Here is an 18,313-nt window from a genome sequence, read left to right on the forward strand (position 1 = left end):
ATTCCATCTCCTTTGAGATTCTCCCCAAAGAGACCACATTTCCCATTCGCAATCTCTGGGAAAATTTTCCTTTTTTCCTCTAGAATCCCGGGATCTGGCTCTCAGCAAACGGTTTGGTAGGGAGACAAGCTTGTCAACCTTTTTGGAGGATACAGAAAAAAAAGAGGAACAGAGGTACGTTTCATTCATTGGGGCTTGTTGCTTCGCTGGCAGCTCCATGCCACATGCTCCCCACGTCCCCAATTGGAAGCTAAAGCTAATAACACCTGGCATCCTCAGCATCTCGACACCGAGACTGTCCCATACTTCGGCCGATTTCGCGCGCCGTTTTCCGTCAACTCTAGGGAAATTGATTTGGATCTGGTTATGCAAGAATGAGGTTCAGCATTCTGTCTGTTGGCCTCTTGGCCCTGTCGCCGTTGACCGCGGCCTGGAGCAAAGAAGGTAAGCAACAAACAACATGCAACAACACCACGCGTGGTGCGACAGTAGGCTGACAAGACGCAATCAAACAGATCGCGAGATCTTCCGCATCCGTGATGAGATCAAGGCGCACGAGCCGAACCCCGACATGACCTTCTACGACCTCATGGGCATCAAGAACAGCGCCTCCATCGACGACATCACAAAGGCCTACCGCAAGATCTCCCGCTCCCTTCACCCCGACAAGGTGCGCCAGCAGCTCATCGCCGAGCGCGCCAAGGCCAAGAAGGACAAGAAGAAGAACCCCGGCGTCAACGTCAACAAGCCCCCCACCCAGAAGGAGATCAAGGCCGCCGTCAAGATCGCCTCGGAGCGCCAGGCCCGTCTCGGTCTCGTCCGCAACATCCTCAGCGGGCCCGACCGCGACCGCTACGACCACTTCCTCCGCAACGGCTTCCCCGCCTGGAAGGGCACCAACTACTACTACAACCGCTACCGCCCCGGCCTCGGCACCGTCCTGTTCGGCGTCTTCCTCGTCGCCGGCGGCGCCTTCCACTACATCGCCCTGTACATGTCGTGGAAGCGCCAGAGGGACTTCGTCGAGCGCTACATCAAGTTCGCTCGCAATGCTGCCTGGGGCGACAACCTGAACATCCCCGGCATCGACGACGCCCCGGCCCCCGCGCCCGCTCCGGCCGCCGATGAGGACTCAGACGCCCCTCCCGTCCCGAGGAACCGCAAGGAGCGCCGCATGCAAGAGCAGGCTGCCCGCAGAGGCGCCGCCAAGGAGGGCAGGTCGCGCGGCCGCAAGCCCGCCGGCAGCGGCACCGCCACTCCCCGCGAGGCCGCCGTCGTCCAGTCCTCCGGCCCTACTGGATCCAAGAAGCGCGTCGTCGCCGAGAACGGCAAGATTCTGGTTGTTGACTCCGTTGGCGACGTCTACCTCGAGGAAGAGAACGAGGACGGCGAGGTGGAGCAGTTCTTGCTTGATGTAAGTTTTACCACCATTCTTTAAAATGTCGAGCTAGAGCTTGACAAGCACTCAATCCCGAGCTGCGCAAAACCCATGTGTCGGGCGATACTAACTCGAAGTAGCCCAACGAGCTCCCTCAGCCCACCATCCGAGACACCGCGCTCGTCCGCCTCCCCATCTGGGCCTACAACCGCACCGTCGGCCGCGCCCTCAACAAGAACACCGACGAGGTTGACTTCGAAACGGAGGAGCTCGACTCCGACGACGGCGAGGTCCAGAACACCCCCAGCTCCGACTCGGCCGCCGACGACTTTGAGCTCCTGGAAAAGTCCACTGATTCCCTCGGCAAGGCCAAGGCCAGCGGAGCGCAGACCGGCAAGGCCAACAAGCGCAAGAACAAGAAGAGGTGATAGGGACACCGAGGAGAAGGGGCACTGGAACGCAGCCAGACTGCATCTCTGTCTGGCTCTCGAGCACATGGCGGGCTCGGGTGAGCCTCTATTTGCCGCGAGTGTCAGACAGTATGCTGGGAAAGGCTGCATGACGCATTTTGGAGCCATTGTCCTCTCACTCCTGAAAAATATACAAGTAGATTATCCATTCAATGCATATTCACGTTTGCTTTACGCAAGGCCCTTTTCTTGGGCTGCTTCATGCTTGGCTGTCGCTCACGGGTGATGGCGGCATTTGCACGCGGCTGGGCTGCAAGTGCTCGGGCTGACAGCAAGCAACGGGATCATTCCTTTCCGCGCTTCCCGTCCTGCGAGTCTCGGGTCGGAGGTTTAGGGGGCGAGCGCTGCGGCTCCGACAATCCATTCCAAGCAGTGGTGCATGGCAGGCAGGCAGAACAGCCCTGCGTCAAAGTTGAGTTGCCTGAGACCGTTTCCTGCCGCGTCTGCAACGCTCAACTCTGTTCCGTCCCTTTCTTCTCACCTTGGAATTCTCCCGCCATCTCAGATGCCGCAGTATGGTTCGTCCCCCTCGTCTCCACACGTTTTGACGAACTTTGCGTGGCCCGTTGATGATTGACGTCAAAAAAGCAGCATCGATCGAACTGCGAGACATCGTAATTCAGTCAAAGTCAACCTTCAACACGAAGAGGAAGTATCCCGCCCTGCATTATCCCCTCCCCCCCGCGAACTGTCGCCCTGAAACAAGCAAGGGAGCTAGACGTCCACTTGATGCCAAAAACAGGCACTGCCGTTCCTGGGCCTTATCCAAAAGAAACAAAACGAACCCGCTGCTCGACCCCGATCTCTGGTTCTTAGTCCAAAGGAGGAAAAAGGGCGGCTTGAGCGCGCGAACGAAGAAGACAAGCAAGCCCGCCGCCGCACGCACGCACGCACGGCAACGACAGCAGCAGCAGCAGCAGCAGCAGCAGCATCACACAAATCAATCACGCTCGAGCCGCATGGTCGCCCGGTTTACATAGCCTCCGCCGCTGCTGGCGTGTACCTGACGCCTTTCCTCGCTCGTTCTACTGCAGGCTCGGGGTGCGACCTCTAGCGTCTGTTCGCCGACGTCGTCCGCCCACCGCCACACGCCAGCTCACCCGCTAGCTTGGAAACCCTATCTCAATCGAGAAACGCGGCCTGCGCTACTTGTCCATCGTCATTGGCGGGATGGTGTTCCTCGCGTAGTAGTGCCGTTGGAGGTGTAAGGGGTGGTGGGAGGGACGGAAGAGACACACCAAGAAAATAGGGACGGGACGTACTCTTTTCTCCTCCCCTTACACGCCTGGACCGATGTGTGTGTGTGTGTCGAGGCTATTGGACGCGTTCTCCCATAGACTTCGCGACCTGACTCCCTTCGTCGGTGGGATGTTTCTTCGGGGAAGGGGGGCCGTCGGAGATTGGGACGGGTCCTCTGGGCGGACGAGCGAACGACGTTCTCCCGCCACAGTCCACCTTCTTCGTCCGGTCAGGTCTTGGTCTGGGTCATTCGTTCCTTGCCCCCCGGCTCGGCTTCCAGACAAACGGACTAAGGACCGTCAGCACACCGACGGCCTCCCATCGAGATATCAGACCAGAACCTGAACTACCCCTAAATGCTAGGCCGAGCGTGGCTCCCATCCTCTCCCGCGGATTCAATGATATGTATATCCAGGAATAGCCCCCCATGACCCTGACGGGTCTTGTCTCCCCCCCTTCTTATCCCGCTCTCTACCACCCCGGTTCTCCATCCCGCCAACCCGGATCACACTCTGCGCATCTCACGTGTGTCGCTTAATCTCCCGACGATCATATGTCATTTCTCGTCATGATGTATAGGTGAACCAGGAAGAAGCAAGGAAACCAAAACGACGTCGACTGCTCGTCGAGAAAGATCGTAGGGGGCTGGCTGGCCGTCGAAGTGGATGATATTGGCATAATGGAGGATCGCAGCGGGCAAGTTCTGGCCGTCGCGGTCCTCTTCTTCGTGGTGTGCTGGGTCGTTGTTGCGGCAAGGATATACACTCGTGGATGGATCATACGCTCCTTTGGCGTCGACGACAAGTTGATGATTGCCCTCATGGTTCGTCCAGCCTCCTTTCGTCATATGCCCAAATCTCACTAACACCACTCACAGCTCCTCTTCACCGTCTACCTCATAACCCAGATCCAAGGTGTACGACACGGCACCGGCAGACACAGATCCGACCTCACCCCAGAAGACAACCGCGATGCCCTCATGGTAACCACACCTCCTCCCCGGTGTCTCTCGTTCTCACTAACACACCCCGCAGTACTGGTATATCTGCGAACTCCTCTACATAATCTCGACCTGCCTCCTCAAGATCTCCGTCGGCTACTTCCTCCTCCGCGTCTCCATCCGCCGCTCCCACGTCTGGATCCTCCGCATCCTCATGCTCGGCACCGTCCTCTTCGGCACCACCTACTTCTTCATGGTCACCTTCCAGTGCGTCCCCGTCAACACCTTCTGGGACCAGTCCCCCCGCGTCCAGGGAAAGTGCTTCAACGACCGCGTCGTCGTCATCATGACCCTCACCGCCTCCATCATCAACTGCCTCGCCGACTGGTCCTTCGGCATCCTCCCCCTCTTCATCGTCTGGTCCCTCTCCCTCCCCAAACGCACCCGCCTCCTCGCCTTCGCCATCCTCTCCTTCGCCGCCATCGGCTCCGCCGCCACCGTCGTCCGCTCCGTCTACATCCCCACCCTCCTCAACGGCGACGACTTCCTCTGGGCCACCACCGACGTCGCCCTCTGGAGCACCGTCGAGCCCGGCATCGGCATCACCGCCGCCTCCCTCGCCACACTGCGGCCCCTCTGGCAGCTCGTCTGGTATCGCGCCGGCGTCAAGTCCCAGGCGCCCCGCGCCATCGCCTGGCGCGAGCGCCTGCAGGCCAAGCCGAGCTACGTGCAGAGCGACGAGTCCGGCGGCGGCGGCCGCCGGCACCCCCACGCGCGCTTCCGCTTGTCGGACGACGACCCCCTGGGCGATATCGACAGCGGGATCGAGGCGGAATTCGAGGCCGCGGAGCTGCCGCGCATTAACCACCCCGGCGGAGCAGGCGAGGCGGCGACCTCGAGCGCGCCCTCGCGACGGAGCGGGCTGAGCAAGACCTTCGACATAACCTACCCGAGGAAACGCGACGAGGAGGAGGGCGACGTCCTCGTGACGCCCCGTGACGACGGCAGCGGCGGGCAATACCTCGCCGCGACGCCGACCCGCGCTGTAAATTACCACCCCTACCTCCCTTTTCTCCTTTCGCATGTATACTAACAAGTCTTCTTAGGAACACGAAAACCACGAACCAGACCTCGAAGACGGCCTCCACCTCGCCCCGATCATCCCCTCCGCCGCGCCGACCGTGAACTGGGTCTCCCCGCGCATGTCCGCCCTCTCGATGGGCTTCTCGGGCGAGACGCCCCCGCACTCCGCGAACCGGCACAGCCACGACAACAGAGCCTCCGCGCTGTCCTCCACGTCGACGTGGGGATGCCTCAACGACCCCCGCGCGAGCAGGGTGAGCAGCCTCACGGCCACGACTGCCGCCAACAACCGCGACACCTTGCGAGAAAGCAGGATCGCGGCGGCCCCGACGACGACTACGACGGGGAACAGACACAGCCGGTACGAGCGGTACAGCCGGACGACGAGGACGAGCAGCTACCACAGCCGGTTCCTGGCGCCGCCGAGCCCCGGGGACATGCCGCTGCCCAGCCCGCCGCCCGTGTGGCAGGTCAACGTGCCGGGCGGGATGGACTCGGCGCAGTGGCTTTCGAGCCGTATGACGGAGCACCCCGGGAACCCCGGCGGACGGCTGTGATTGGGAGACGAGGAGGCAGTGGCGATGAAAGTCACAGCGTAAGGAATTCGCCTCACACTGTTGTGGTGTTTGGATGTTTCCAGTCACGGTCGTTGAAATATGTCAAAAATCTTCCAGTGTTTGAAGGACGGCACGACGGGGCTCGTGTCTCGTTTAACGGCTGAACGCTCAGTTCATAACATGCCGACAGCGTCTCGACACTCTAATCTAAATATCTCTCGGCAGCTGTTTGATGGCCTTTTGAGCCTAGTATAACTGGGACAAGGACGGGAATGAGAGATGAGGATGACGGAGGACGAAACCTCACGATTGCAGATGGAATAACCACGCAAAAACTACTATTATGAAGGACATATACCCGGGATACCACTTTACGAGGACATTTCACATTAACAAAAAATTAAGTCTAATGGGAGGCAAAGGAGAAGCGGCGTACTAAGGTAATTCATTAGGCGAATAGGGGCTCGCAAAACGCGGCTAGCATGTTATCGTTTACTGATCGGCTAAAATCTTATGCAAAGGCTTCGGCGTAACGAAAAGGGGCGAAACGGGAACGGGCCATATAGACGACAGAAAAGGACACAATCAGTGCATTCAACTATTAATTGATATCATTTTTTCTCAATTTTCGCTGTTCATTCCTCATGTCCTAATGGTATACGTCCAATGCCTATTCATAAAGTGACCAACGAAAGAAAAGCCCACAACGAGGCATTGGAATAGTTGCCTCTTCCGTGCGTGCCCGATCCGTCATGCAGTCTAACTGGTATCTGCCGCTGCTATGCCGAAAACAAAAACAAGGTATGTACTCAAAAACGCTTACAACATCTCCATGTCCATGCTCTCCGTCGCGCCGCCCCAAGCCTGGAAGGCGCCGTACTGGTTCTCCATCTGCATCTGCTGCTCCCGGGCCCAGTCGTCGCCGAAGCCCTTGTAGACGGGGTCGGTGGCGGGCTTGTATGACGAGCCGACGGCGGAACCGTAGTGGGAGTAGTTGTTGCCCGAGGAGCGGAGGAGCTCGGCTTGTTCGCGCTCTCGTTGCTCTCGGTCACGTTGCTCGCGCTCCTGCTCGCGGCGCATCATCTCCTCGTAGCCGGACATCATGTAGGGCTCGACTTGGTGGGAGATGGAGTCGGCGAGCCAGCGGCCATCGCTGGACTGAACCTGGGTTCCGTCCAGGCTCATCATAGCCTGTTGCTGTTGTTGCTGCTGCTGCTCAGCCTCCATGCGCTCCCACCGAATCTGCGCCAGCTGCTCCTCTTGCTCGAGGGTAGTGCTCGTCCATCCCAGGGAGGGGTTGTCGTTGGTCGAGGTGGGCGGGGCGGCGCGCCAGATCTTAATCAAGCGTAGCTGGTGGGATTCCTCGGAAATCCGGAAGAGGTTGATCTGAGCAGGGGAGAGAACGGAGGGGTCGACACCGTGCTGAATGAGGACCGTCTCAGGAGTGACTTGCTCGGTCTGGGGAGGCTCAGAGGATGGGCGCTGGATTTCTTGGAATTCTTGTTGAGGCTCTTGTTGCTGTTGGCGAATGATGTGTGCCGAGTGGTTGTAGTGCTGGGTGATGGAGTAAATGATGGGAGCCGCCGCGGCCGGAGCTGGTGCGGCGTTGGTGGGGGCGGGGTCCGGAGTCTGCTTGAGCTCTTCCTCCACCTTGGGTGGCGTCTGGCTCTCAGGGTGGAAGGTTAGATTGCGGGAAAAGAGCGCAGCAAGGTCATCTTGGGCCTGCATGGTCGGCGGAAAGGAAACCATTGTTCTGCAAATTTGTTAGTCTTCATTTCCTTCACTCATTGATATGCCAACTCGTGATGTCGACGCTTGGTCATCTCCGACAAAACCCCGGCGGGGTTCCGAAAGCCGGCACAGTCATGTCGTAGACGGCCAAGCTGAAAGATGAGGGGAAGGAAACTTGCCTTGTTGGAATTTGCACAATATTGGCCGTAACGCCAAAAGTGATCGTTCGGTCTGAAGCTATTTGCTGTGAAAGTAAAACTGCTGTCGGAGCAGGAGAGGCAGTGATATACTGTCTTGTTCTTGGGGGTGATCGGCTCGGGTGGCTGTAGACAGCTGCGGTAGGAAAACAAAAGCGTTTTATATTGGCTATGCTATTTACTCGAGCGAGATGGTGTTTCTTAGAGGATGGGCTTGTTCTTCTTTTGTTTAAATCAGAAACAGAGCAAGAAAATCGGTAGACGGAAAGAAAAGCGACAGTGGTCACAGGAAGCAACGGTCGGGGGGTCTGGTTCGGTCTCGATCTCCTCTTGGGCAGGAAGACAGCAGTACGGTGGAGGGTTGGGTCAGCGGTGCGATGCAGTGGGTTGATTTTGGTGGGGTGAGTTTTCTCTCAAAGTCGCATGGGACGTGTCGGCCACGGAGGGTAATATCGGTCGGTTCGGTAAGGTGGTCGTCGGGAGGTTTGTCTTCTCGAAGCAGTAGCCAACGGTAGTTGAATTTAAAGAATCCAAAAAATGTGATGTCGTTGAGGGCGGCTTGTATCTTATATTGGAAGAAAGAGTCAACCCTTTTCGGCTTTGTAGGGGAAGGAGGGGAGAGGGAACCTGGAAGTGGAGGGCACGGGAGGGGGAAGGGAGGGACGCCGGGCGTGGCCTGGCAGGGGAAATTAGGAAGGAGGGGCAGCTAGCAGGCAAGGTCATGACGCAGACAGGGCAATGTGACGCAGATTCACGCTCACAGCTGGCCGCTACAAGTCGACCAGCAGGTAAAAACCAGTGGGAAAATACGCTGAGCGCTTTGGCTTTTGGCCAGTTAGCACTGATGAGATGCATTCCCGTACCTGCCCGACCTGCCGGTGCGGCGTGCCAGGTGCCAGACTAGCATCCACACATCACCACCTAATCATTCATCATCACCACCAACACACCACTAACGCCCAATCGCCTGTCTCGTTAGGCCGGAATGCCTGCCTGAAGCCATGCGAACCCTGGCTTTCTGCCTGTTGATGGTCGGGATATAGCTCATTATTGCAATCTGCCGTCGAGATTGACATGAACAGGAGTACCTGATCGTCAGACAAACCGTGAATCCGGTGCCTGGACAAATGCCAGCTAGTCGCAGGCAATATCTGCGACCACATTAGCTGAGATGAAGAGGCCAGGCAGGCCAGCCGGCAGGACATGTCGACTTGAAACATATCCTCTTCCAGATCCGCGCGTGTCGCCCAATCGATCGGTGACACGACCAGTCCACCCAGCTTCTGGCAGACACGGAGGTGTCAAACGAGTTTCCCGTGACACACACAAGTCCACCCGGCATCATACGCACATTCTGTACTCCGGCCATTTTTTTCTACGTGCGCATATACAAATAAAAAACGATGATGGCATCCCTCGGACTCGCTCCAAATCGGCCGTTCCAAAGTCTATCAAGTCTTTGGCGGCAAATCTTCGTTCCACAAGAGGGCTCAACAAGAACCTACCTACAGGTCATGTTTGCCCGGTATCTGGACTTTCCCATACCCAGTCCGGCGCTTCCACACCGCTCCTCAAAATCCCAGTCCCAACATGTTTCGCCGAACCCATCCGGGCCTGGACTTCAAGCATCCGGACTGTCGGTGTCAAGGGATTGAGACAAGCGCATCATGGAAATCTGTCGACACTTTGACGCTGGCAACGAGCTCATAATGATGAGAGACAAAGGAGGGAAAAGCAAAGTAATCGTTTAGATGATTCTGGTCAAGAAATAATTCAGTTGGCGCACTTCGCGATGTGCCTGCCGTGAATCACAAATGCCCCTCCATCTCCAGCGCTGGCAGCTGCGACCCACTGCAGGTTCCAGTGCGGGATGGTGGGGAAATTAAGGCCCCTGTCACCGAACCCGACGGGAAATTCCATCTTCAATGCTGACATAATCGAGGCTCAAGCCTCAATGTACGCCACAGGTGGCTGCTTCCTGTTCTGTTGCTCTCACCCCTCCCAGGAAGCTCCCTTCCCACCCCCAGCTTCCTCCGGCCTGAGGCACCCCTGCCTCTAGCCTCGCCGGCCAGCGTCGACCTCGCGCAGCAACACGCAGCTCTCAGGTTGCCTGAAGCTCAGATCCCAAGGCTCCAGATTCCCCAATTCCAACGTCCCGCATCGTCATTCACCACCACAACCGCCAAATCCCACGAACGACCATCCACGACCTGCCACCTCACGAACCTCGCTCCACGAAACGACCGGCTGCTCCTCCACACGAAATCGAAATCGACAAGACTTCCCAATACCTCAGAACACCCCCCCTCACTAATTCACAATGGTAAGCTTTCCCTTGCTGGGTCCCGGTCCCCGAACCGGGATGTCGAGAAGCTATCACCAATCCCACCTACAACCCCCGACACACTCCATTGACACAGATGAGCTGACCTCTTTCTCTCTCTCCTCGAACAACAGACGTCGATAGGCACAGGCTACGACCTGAGCAACTCCATCTTCTCCCCCGACGGCCGCAACTTCCAGGTCGAGTACGCCGTCAAGGCTGTCGAGAACGGCGGCACATCCATCGGCATCCGCTGCAAGGGCGGCGTCGTCCTCGCCGTCGAGAAGATCATCACCTCCAAGCTATGGAAGCCCAACGCCAACAAGCGCATCGCCACTATTGACAAACATCTCGGTGTTGTAAGTCTGACCCCTTCTTCCAGTCCCTCATACCCATCCATCTCCCCTCGGCAAACAATCCAAGAACTGCCCCTCCCTCGCCTATTACCGATGGTCAGCTAACACCTTACCCCCCAAAGGTCTACTCAGGCATGGTCCCCGACGGCCGCCACTTCGTCGACCGCGCCCGCGAAGAAGCCCGCGCCTGGCGCGACACCTTCAAGACCCCCATCTCCACCGCCGACCTCGCTGCCCGCATGGGCGGCTACCTCCAAGCCTACACCCTCTACTCCTCCGTCCGCCCCTTCGGCATCACCGCCATCGTCGGCGGCTTCGACCCCTCCACCGAGTCCCCCGTCGACGGCGAGGTCGGCTCCGGCCCCAAGGTCGGCGCCGGCGGCAAGGACGCCAACAAGACCCACGGCGGCCCCTTCCTCTACATGATCGAGCCCTCCGGCCTCTACTGGGGCTACTACGGCGCCGCCACCGGCAAGGGCCGCCAGGCCGCAAAGGCCGAGCTCGAGAAGCTCGACCTCGCCGAGGGCGGCCTCTCCCTCAAGGACGCCGTCAAGGAGGCCGCGCGCATCATCTACGTCGCCCACGACGACAACAAGGACAAGGAGTTCGAGCTGGAGATGAGCTGGATCAGCGACGTCGACGGCCCCACCAAGGGTCGTCACGAGGAGGTGCCCAAGGAGCTGCGCGAGGAGGCGGAGCGGTTAGCCAAGAAGGCGCTCGAGGGAGACGATGACGATGAAGAGGAGAAGAAGGACGATGACAAGATGGAGGAGTAAGGAGGCTCGGTCGTAGGCTAAAGCGAGGCGGGGTTTATCACGACACACAGAGAGTGAGAGAGAGAGAGACAAATCAAAACAAAAAAGAGAAGAGATCTTTCTGACGACGGAGCTGCTGCCGAAGGGAGTTCAGACGGGCACTCGAAAGACCTTTTGTGTACTTTGTAAAAACACCATGATGAGGGCTATGGCGGCTGGATCATAGACTAATCAGATCTGATTCGGGTCACGCTATCGTTCCGGCTCGGCGCCCGTGTCCGTGTTGCCGTGGTACGTCTCACACGTCTGGGGGCAGGTCCCTACGCAAGTAAAGTGCATGAGACTCGTTTCCGCTCTCTGTGTAGATACATGTGTTCTAATGGAAAACGCGCACTGCATTTGAGATGGCAACCGGGCTGCGGCTGGTGACGAGGGGTTCTCCTTCCTTCGTGGTTGTGTGTTCTAAAATCGAAAAGCTTGGATGAGATTGTAATACCCCAACCCGGGCAGATGAATACTCGGACGACGACGACGATGGACGATGCCGACAACGGAGACAACGACAATGACGAAGACATCAACGACAACAACGACAACGACGAAGACAACAACGAAAGCGACGACGACTAGGATGATCACCAATGAAGAACAATATCACAGGCCACTATGCACCATACAAGCTCATTCATAACACGTTGATTCTAAGTAACGTCAAGTCAAACTACCAGGTAATCAATCCCGTTCATCGCGCCCCGGACATTATGTCGCTTTCCATAAGTTTCCGTACTGCTTAAATCAAAATTGCCGCTCGCCATATCCCGTTCCCGCGTCCCGAGCTCAAGCCTTGACGATCCTGCACACCAGGTCCGAGCCGTCGACGGAGTCGCCCTCCTTGACCTGGAGGGTGGAGACCTTTCCGTTGTGCGGCGCAGAGATGACCATTTCCTGGGGAAAGAGTTAGTAAAGAGAGCAGTAACTGAGGGAAAGTGCAATAGACTTACCATCTTCATGGCGCTGAGAACAGCAATAGGGTCACCCTTCTTGACATCGGATCCGTCCTTGACACGGAGCTCGACCAAGACACCGGCCATGGGTGCGCCGACCTGGCTCGAGTCGGAGGGGTCGGCCTTGGGCCGGCTGACGTTCTCAACCGACGCCTTGTTGTCGTCGACGGTGACCTGTCTGACTTCACCGTTCATCTCGTAGAACACCTCGCGCTGGCCGGTGTTCTCGCTCAGGGGGCCGATGGCCAGGAGCTTCAGGATGAGGACCTTGCCCTTCTCGAGCTCGACGTGGAACTCCTCACCGATCTCGGGGCGAGACAGGAAGTACTTGGTCGGCAGCACGGAGAGATCACCGTACTTCTGGATGAACTTCTTGTAGTCCTCGAAGACCTTGGGGTACATGACGTACGCCGCAATGTCACACTCGGTGATGGGGCCACCGAACTTCTTGTGGAGGTCGCGCTTGACCTTGGCGAAGTCGACAGGGTCAAGGAACAGACCAGGGCGCTTGTCGAGCTTCCTGCGGCCACGGAGAGCATCAGAGCGGAGAGGCTCAGGGAATCCGCCGTACGGCTGACCCATCATACCCTCAAGGAACTCAAGGACGGAGCCAGGGAAATCGAGCTCGGAAGCACGGGCCTTGACGTCGTCCTCGGTAAGCTTGTTGGAGACCATGAACTGAGCCAGGTCACCAACAACCTTGGAGGTGGGCGTAACCTTGACAATGTCGCCAAGGAGGTCATTGGCGTGCTCATAAGCCTTCTTGGTCTCGGCCCACTGCGTACCAAGACCCAGTTGAGCAGCTTGGAACATCATGTTGGTGAGCTGACCACCGGGGATCTCGTGCTCATACACCTCAGGGTCAGGGCCGGCGAGATGAGCCTCGAAGGGGGAGTATAGCAGACGCAGTTGCTGCCAGTAGGTGTCCAGAGCGCGGACATGAGCAGGGTTCAGTCCAGTGTCGTGCTCGCTGCCCTCCAGGGAGGCAATGATGGCGTTGATACTTGGCTGAGAGGTCATGCCAGACAAGCTATCGGTGGCAGCGTCGACGGCATCGGCACCGGCCTTGGCGCAAGCGACCATAGAAGCAACACCCGTACCGGCAGAGTCGTGAGTGTGCACGTGAATGGGGAGATCGGGGTACTTCTTGCGAATCGCGCCGATCAGAAGCGTGGCAGCGTGGGGCTTGAGCACGCCAGCCATGTCCTTGATACCAAGAACGTGAATGTCCAGCGCAACGAGCTTGTCGACCAAGTCGAGGTAGTACTCGAGGTTGTACTTCTTCTTGGGGTTCTGGAGAGGTATTATTAGTTCGAATACTCACAAGACGATGAAAGACGACGAAGACGACGAAGACGACGACGAAGACGACGAAGACGACGAAGACGACGAAGACGACGAAGACGACGAAGACGACGAAGACGACGAAGACGACGAAGACGACGAAGACGACGAAGACGACGAAGACGACGGAAACGACAACAACAGGAGAGACTGAGAAAACAAACTTACTAGCATGTCGCCACTATAGCACACTGTTCCTTCAACGACACCGCCAGCCTTGTGGACAGCCTTGATACCAACCTCAAGCTGGTCGATGTCGTTCAGAGCATCGAAGACACGGAAGATATCGACTCCGTTCTTCTTGGCCTGCTCGACGAAGTGGTCGATGGCGTTGTCGGGAAGCGAGGCATACGCAACACCGTTGGCACCACGAAGCAGCATCTGGAACGGAATGTTGGGAACAGCTTTCCTCATGCGACGGAGACGGTCCCAGGGGTCCTCGTAGAGGAAGCGGTAAGCGACATCGAAGGTGGCACCTCCCCAGCACTCCAGACTGTAGAGGTTGGACAGAGCGTGGCTGGTCTCCTTGGAGATGTTCAGGAGATCAACTGTTCGCACTCTCGTCGCAAGGAGAGACTGATGGGCGTCACGCCATGTTGTATCCATGAGCAGCGTACCTCTTGGGACTTGGTTAGCACACAGACTACTGACAGAAGCAGTGGCAGTAACTTACTTGTACTGGCGAATGGCCTTGGCGAATGCCTTCGGGCCCTCGTCGAGAATGATTTGCCTCCAGCCCTTCTTGCAAGTCTGAGAAACGTCGAGCTTGGAGCCATCGTCGTTGAGAAGCTCAGGCAGGATAATATCGCCCTTGAACTTGGGCTCGCCGATCTGACCCTTGATGCTGCTGCCGTTGACGGCAACATCACCGAGGTAAGCAAGGAGCTTCTGCGCACGGTTCTGGCTGCCAATGAGGTCGAAAAGCTGGGGAGTGTCGTCGATGAAGGTGGTCCAGCAGTTGCCATCGATGAAAGTAGGGTGGGTGAGCAGAGAAGCCAGGAAAGGAATGTTGGTCTTGACACCGCGGATACGGAACTCAACCAGAGCACGAAGGATCTTCCTGCGGGCAATCTCGTATGTTGAACCGTGGCAAGTGCACTTGACCAACATGGAGTCGTAGTAGGGAGTAATGACTGCACCGGCGAAACCGTTACCACCGTCGAGACGGACACCGTTACCACCAGCAGAGCGGTAGACCTCGATCTTGCCAGTGTCAGGCGAGAAGCCCTTTGCGGGGTCCTCAGTGGTGATTCTGCACTGGATGGCGAAACCTCTGGTGGAAATGCGGTCTTGCGTCAGACCAAGCTGCTGCAGAGTAGCGCCGGCAGCAATCTGGATCTGGGCAGCCACGATGTCGATACCGGTGATCTCCTCGGTAATGGTGTGCTCGACTTGGATACGGGGGTTGATCTCGATGAAGTAGTACCTGTTCTGCTGGTCGACCAGGAACTCGGCGGTACCGGCGTTGCGGTAGTTGACGGACTTGGCCAGCTTGACGGCGTCGTTGAGGATGGCATCGCGAGTTTCGGTGGGGAGATCCTTGGCCGGTGCGATTTCGACGACCTTCTGGTGGCGACGCTGGACGGAGCAGTCACGCTCGTACAGGTGGACAATGTTGCCGTGGTTGTCACCGAGGAGCTGAACCTCAATGTGCTTGGGCTTGTCGAGGAATCTCTCGACGAAGACGGTGCCGTTGCCGAAGGCAGACTTGGCCTCGGATGTAGCTCTCTCGAAAGACTCCTTCAAGCTCTCCTGCTCGCGCACGACACGCATACCACGACCACCACCGCCATAAGCGGCCTTGATGATGATCGGGAAACCATATTCATCGGTGAAGGACTTGACCTCCTCAAAGGTGGCAACGGCGCCTTCGGTACCAGGGACGACGGGGACATCGGCAGCGATAGCGAGCTTTCGGGCAGAGACCTTGTCGCCGAGCGAGTCAATGACATCGGCAGTAGGTCCGACAAACTAAAATGGATGCCGAGTCAGCGTGTTGTCGGATTTTAGGGGGGCTGCAGGATCTCTTACAATCAAGCCGGCCTTCTCGACGTTGCGCGCGAACTCGGCGTTTTCGGACAGGAAGCCGTAGCCTTTGGTGGGGGATTAGCACATGTCAAAAAGAAGGCATTTTGGAGCTCCTACCTGGGTGAATCATTTGGGCGCCATGCTCGACGGCAATCTTGATGATCTCATCTCCAGCGAGATAAGCACCGACCGGGGTGTATTGGCCGCGCTTGCCAATGACGTATGCCTCGTCGGCCTCTGTGGAACAATGGTTAGAGGGGAATGAAGTAGAAGAGGAGCTGCGAAATCAACGTACTTTGTCTGTGCATGGAGAGACGGTCCTCATAACTGCGAGTTTTAGTAGGCGGACATCAATTTGAGCGCAGACGATGTACCTGAAGACTGCAATGGTGTGCAGTGAGAGTTCGTGGGCCTACAGAGAGTCAGCGATGGGTCCCCAGACACAACAGCACAGCGGCGGCTTTAGGAGAGGACTTACGGTTCTGAAGATCTACAAACGCGGACAAGTGAGCATTACAATTCTAAAGCGATACTTTGAGCAGCGAGGACATTCAACATACCCGAATGGCTGGGCGTTGGTTAGCTTGTGTGCATCAGGAGTCGGACGAACGGATGGACTTACGAATTTCACCACGGTTGGCAACTATAGGCATAGAAGACGCAGATTAGCACAGTTCTTGAGTGGAAGCGTCCCGAGGCCTCTCGGAGGCTCCGAACACGGCCTTGGAGCTTCGAACTCACCCAGAATCTTCTTCAGGTGCATGATGCTCGAGTTGGCGCGAATGTGGTGGATGGTCTGGGGGTCCTTGGGGACCTCCTCGACGTCGCCCTCCTCGAAGACATCGTTGAACGTGGGCTGCGTTTGGGCCATGATGGGCAACTGTGCAGCGGGTGTGAAGGTGTGAGAAGGAGGATGTAGTTGGAGAGAGGAACAGCTACGGCCCAATTTGAAGGGGACCGAGGTGTATGGGCAGCTGTTGAGGTCTCAGGTACGAGACAATTGCGTCGGCTGTCGGTTGGCGGGGTGGTTTGGTATGGTTTGGGTCCGGTATGGCTTGGTGGGGGTATCTCCCAGGTTCCCAATCCCAAGCTTTCTTTGGATGCAGCAAGCTTGTCGGAGGTGCCGCTTGTTGCTTGTGGTCTGGTGTCTGGCCGGCTTTCTTTCAAGTGCAGATCAGGCGCAGCAACAGAAAGATGCGGCGGCGGGTACAAGGGCCAGGGGGTGAGCTGAGTCCAGATGAGCCGAAGCACCGAAGTAGAGAGGCGCGCCGTTTGGTGGGCTGAGAAGTTGAGCCGACAGGATTCGATTCGACGGGATGAAGGAAGACTTGAGACTTGAGAGCCGAGGGGTAGCTGTGGAAGCTTGGATGCTCTTTGCCGGGGTTCTGGTAGAGAGCTTCAAGGACAAGCGAGCGCAGCTCTTCTTCTCTAATTCTCTCTTTCCGCTATTACAGCCGTCCGACCGAAGGGAACGGGAGTGGATGTCGATGGTGGTGGGGTAGGTATGACGGTGGTGGATGCGAATAAGCAGTGGTATCTGGGGGAGCACAAACGACGAAGTATGTACGCAACAGCTATTACAAGCAGCAGCCGGCGAACAGAGGACAGGAGACAGAGGACGGGAAGAGAAAGAAGGAGGAGGGACGGGATGAACACGAAGCTCGTGGGATGAGGGGATTTATTGTATCTGAGTTGGTGCCAAAAGTCAAGGTGAGAGTTCCAGTCAGTCATTCTTTCCTCGCGTCCGGTCGTCAGGGCATCTCTCCTGGTAGGTACATCCCGGCCCAAACGGAAAAGACCAGACCAGATCCATCTGAGAGGGCCATGTCCATCCATCCAGGGCAGTTCAGACCAACCTAAAGCTGGGACTGATGCCCGTGAGGTGAGATGAGTACTCTCAGTAAAGCTGGTGGTGGATGGACATGGACCTGGATGAGTATGTGACTGGTGAGAAACCGACTGGCGACGGCAAAACACCTCCCTCCCCTGTCACCCCTCGTCGTCATGAAGGAGGGGACCTTGTCTCCAGCTGCTAGCGCGAAGTAAAAGGCACTCAGTAGGTAGCCAGGGCAGACAAGTATCCGGGTACTTCCATGCGAAGAGCGAGATGCGGCGAGATGAGCTGCGTGGCTGTTGTCCAGGTGCATCAGATGGGAGTTGCAGGCGGGAAGAGGGACCCAGAGGAGGGGGAGGGGTAGAGGGGTGAGACAGTGGACTGCGTACCGCGGTACATCCAAAAAGATACGTACCGCCCCTCCAGCTGGCAGCGGAACCTTCACCTCTGATGGAGCTTAGGCCACCCTGCGATAGCAGCTGCCCACTCAAAACATGTCCAGTCCAGTCCAGTCGCTTTGTCGCGGCAGGAAGAGAAAAATAAAAGATTCATTGCATTGGCATGTCTCGCCGGCATTCGGCGTTGGTCAATATCCCACCTGACGACGATGATCACGCTGCCGTATCCCATACATCACAGCGACCGTCCATTACCGCAAGAGGCAATCCAGTTAGTCAATCTTTCAATAGACTCCCTCTGGCCTCACAGAAACCCCCCAGAACCCAGAACCCAGTACGTGTAGCGTAGCGTGAGGTGCGGATACATGTGAATCCCAACCTGAGATGGTGATACCTCTTGGCTTTGCAATGCCCCGAGGACAGCCCTGAGAATAGCAGCAACCCCCCGCCCATCCCTGGCCGAGAGATACAGCGCGTGTTTCTACCACCTCCAATCCTCTCAGCACGATCGCCTTGACCGCAGCTCCTGAGACAGTTGGCGAGAATGCCCAGAGATCTGCAATCAACAAGAACGAAACAAAACACCCCGTCACCGAGAGACACACCTTGATATCTTTAGATCTTATTGTACAGAGACAGACAGGTCCACGAAGAGACGAGGGTTGAGACATGATCA

The 18,313-nt window shown here is 57.2% G+C and overlaps 5 protein-coding genes across 5 annotated transcripts; 3 read left to right on the forward strand and 2 right to left on the reverse strand.

Annotated features, from left to right (window-relative positions):
• Positions 1-374: 374 nt before the first annotated feature.
• CkaCkLH20_02501 (DnaJ domain-containing protein) lies at positions 375-1,806 on the forward strand (the record flags this gene model as incomplete). Its single annotated transcript, XM_038885220.1, has 3 exons — positions 375-444; positions 516-1,414; positions 1,519-1,806. 3 exons carry the CDS (start codon positions 375-377, stop codon positions 1,804-1,806), a joined length of 1,257 nt encoding a protein of 418 aa, XP_038749151.1.
• A 1,960-nt stretch (positions 1,807-3,766) lies between these two features.
• Positions 3,767-5,667, forward strand: CkaCkLH20_02502 (uncharacterized protein; the record flags this gene model as incomplete). The annotated part of the gene is made up of 4 exons (XM_038885221.1): positions 3,767-3,910; positions 3,965-4,069; positions 4,122-5,072; positions 5,134-5,667. The coding sequence occupies 4 exons, from the start codon at positions 3,767-3,769 to the stop codon at positions 5,665-5,667; spliced, it is 1,734 nt and encodes a 577-aa protein (XP_038749152.1).
• Positions 5,668-6,486: 819 nt separating this feature from the next.
• On the reverse strand, positions 6,487-7,416 carry CkaCkLH20_02503 (uncharacterized protein; the record flags this gene model as incomplete). Its single annotated transcript, XM_038885222.1, has 1 exon — positions 6,487-7,416. The coding sequence occupies one exon, from the start codon at positions 7,414-7,416 to the stop codon at positions 6,487-6,489; it is 930 nt and encodes a 309-aa protein (XP_038749153.1).
• A 2,660-nt stretch (positions 7,417-10,076) lies between these two features.
• On the forward strand, positions 10,077-11,050 carry CkaCkLH20_02504 (proteasome component c1; the record flags this gene model as incomplete). Its single annotated transcript, XM_038885223.1, has 2 exons — positions 10,077-10,277; positions 10,397-11,050. The coding sequence occupies 2 exons, from the start codon at positions 10,077-10,079 to the stop codon at positions 11,048-11,050; spliced, it is 855 nt and encodes a 284-aa protein (XP_038749154.1).
• Positions 11,051-11,866: 816 nt separating this feature from the next.
• On the reverse strand, positions 11,867-16,276 carry CkaCkLH20_02505 (pyruvate carboxylase; the record flags this gene model as incomplete). Its single annotated transcript, XM_038885224.1, has 13 exons — positions 11,867-11,974; positions 12,031-13,326; positions 13,376-13,558; positions 13,618-13,996; positions 14,051-15,348; positions 15,409-15,470; positions 15,523-15,642; positions 15,701-15,732; positions 15,780-15,817; positions 15,884-15,895; positions 15,966-15,973; positions 16,028-16,048; positions 16,147-16,276. 13 exons carry the CDS (start codon positions 16,274-16,276, stop codon positions 11,867-11,869), a joined length of 3,687 nt encoding a protein of 1,228 aa, XP_038749155.1.
• Positions 16,277-18,313: the final 2,037 nt, after the last annotated feature.

This window comes from Colletotrichum karsti, assembly GCF_011947395.1.
Source record: "Colletotrichum karsti strain CkLH20 chromosome Unknown Scaffold6, whole genome shotgun sequence".
Lineage (NCBI taxonomy): Eukaryota > Fungi > Ascomycota > Sordariomycetes > Glomerellales > Glomerellaceae > Colletotrichum > Colletotrichum karsti.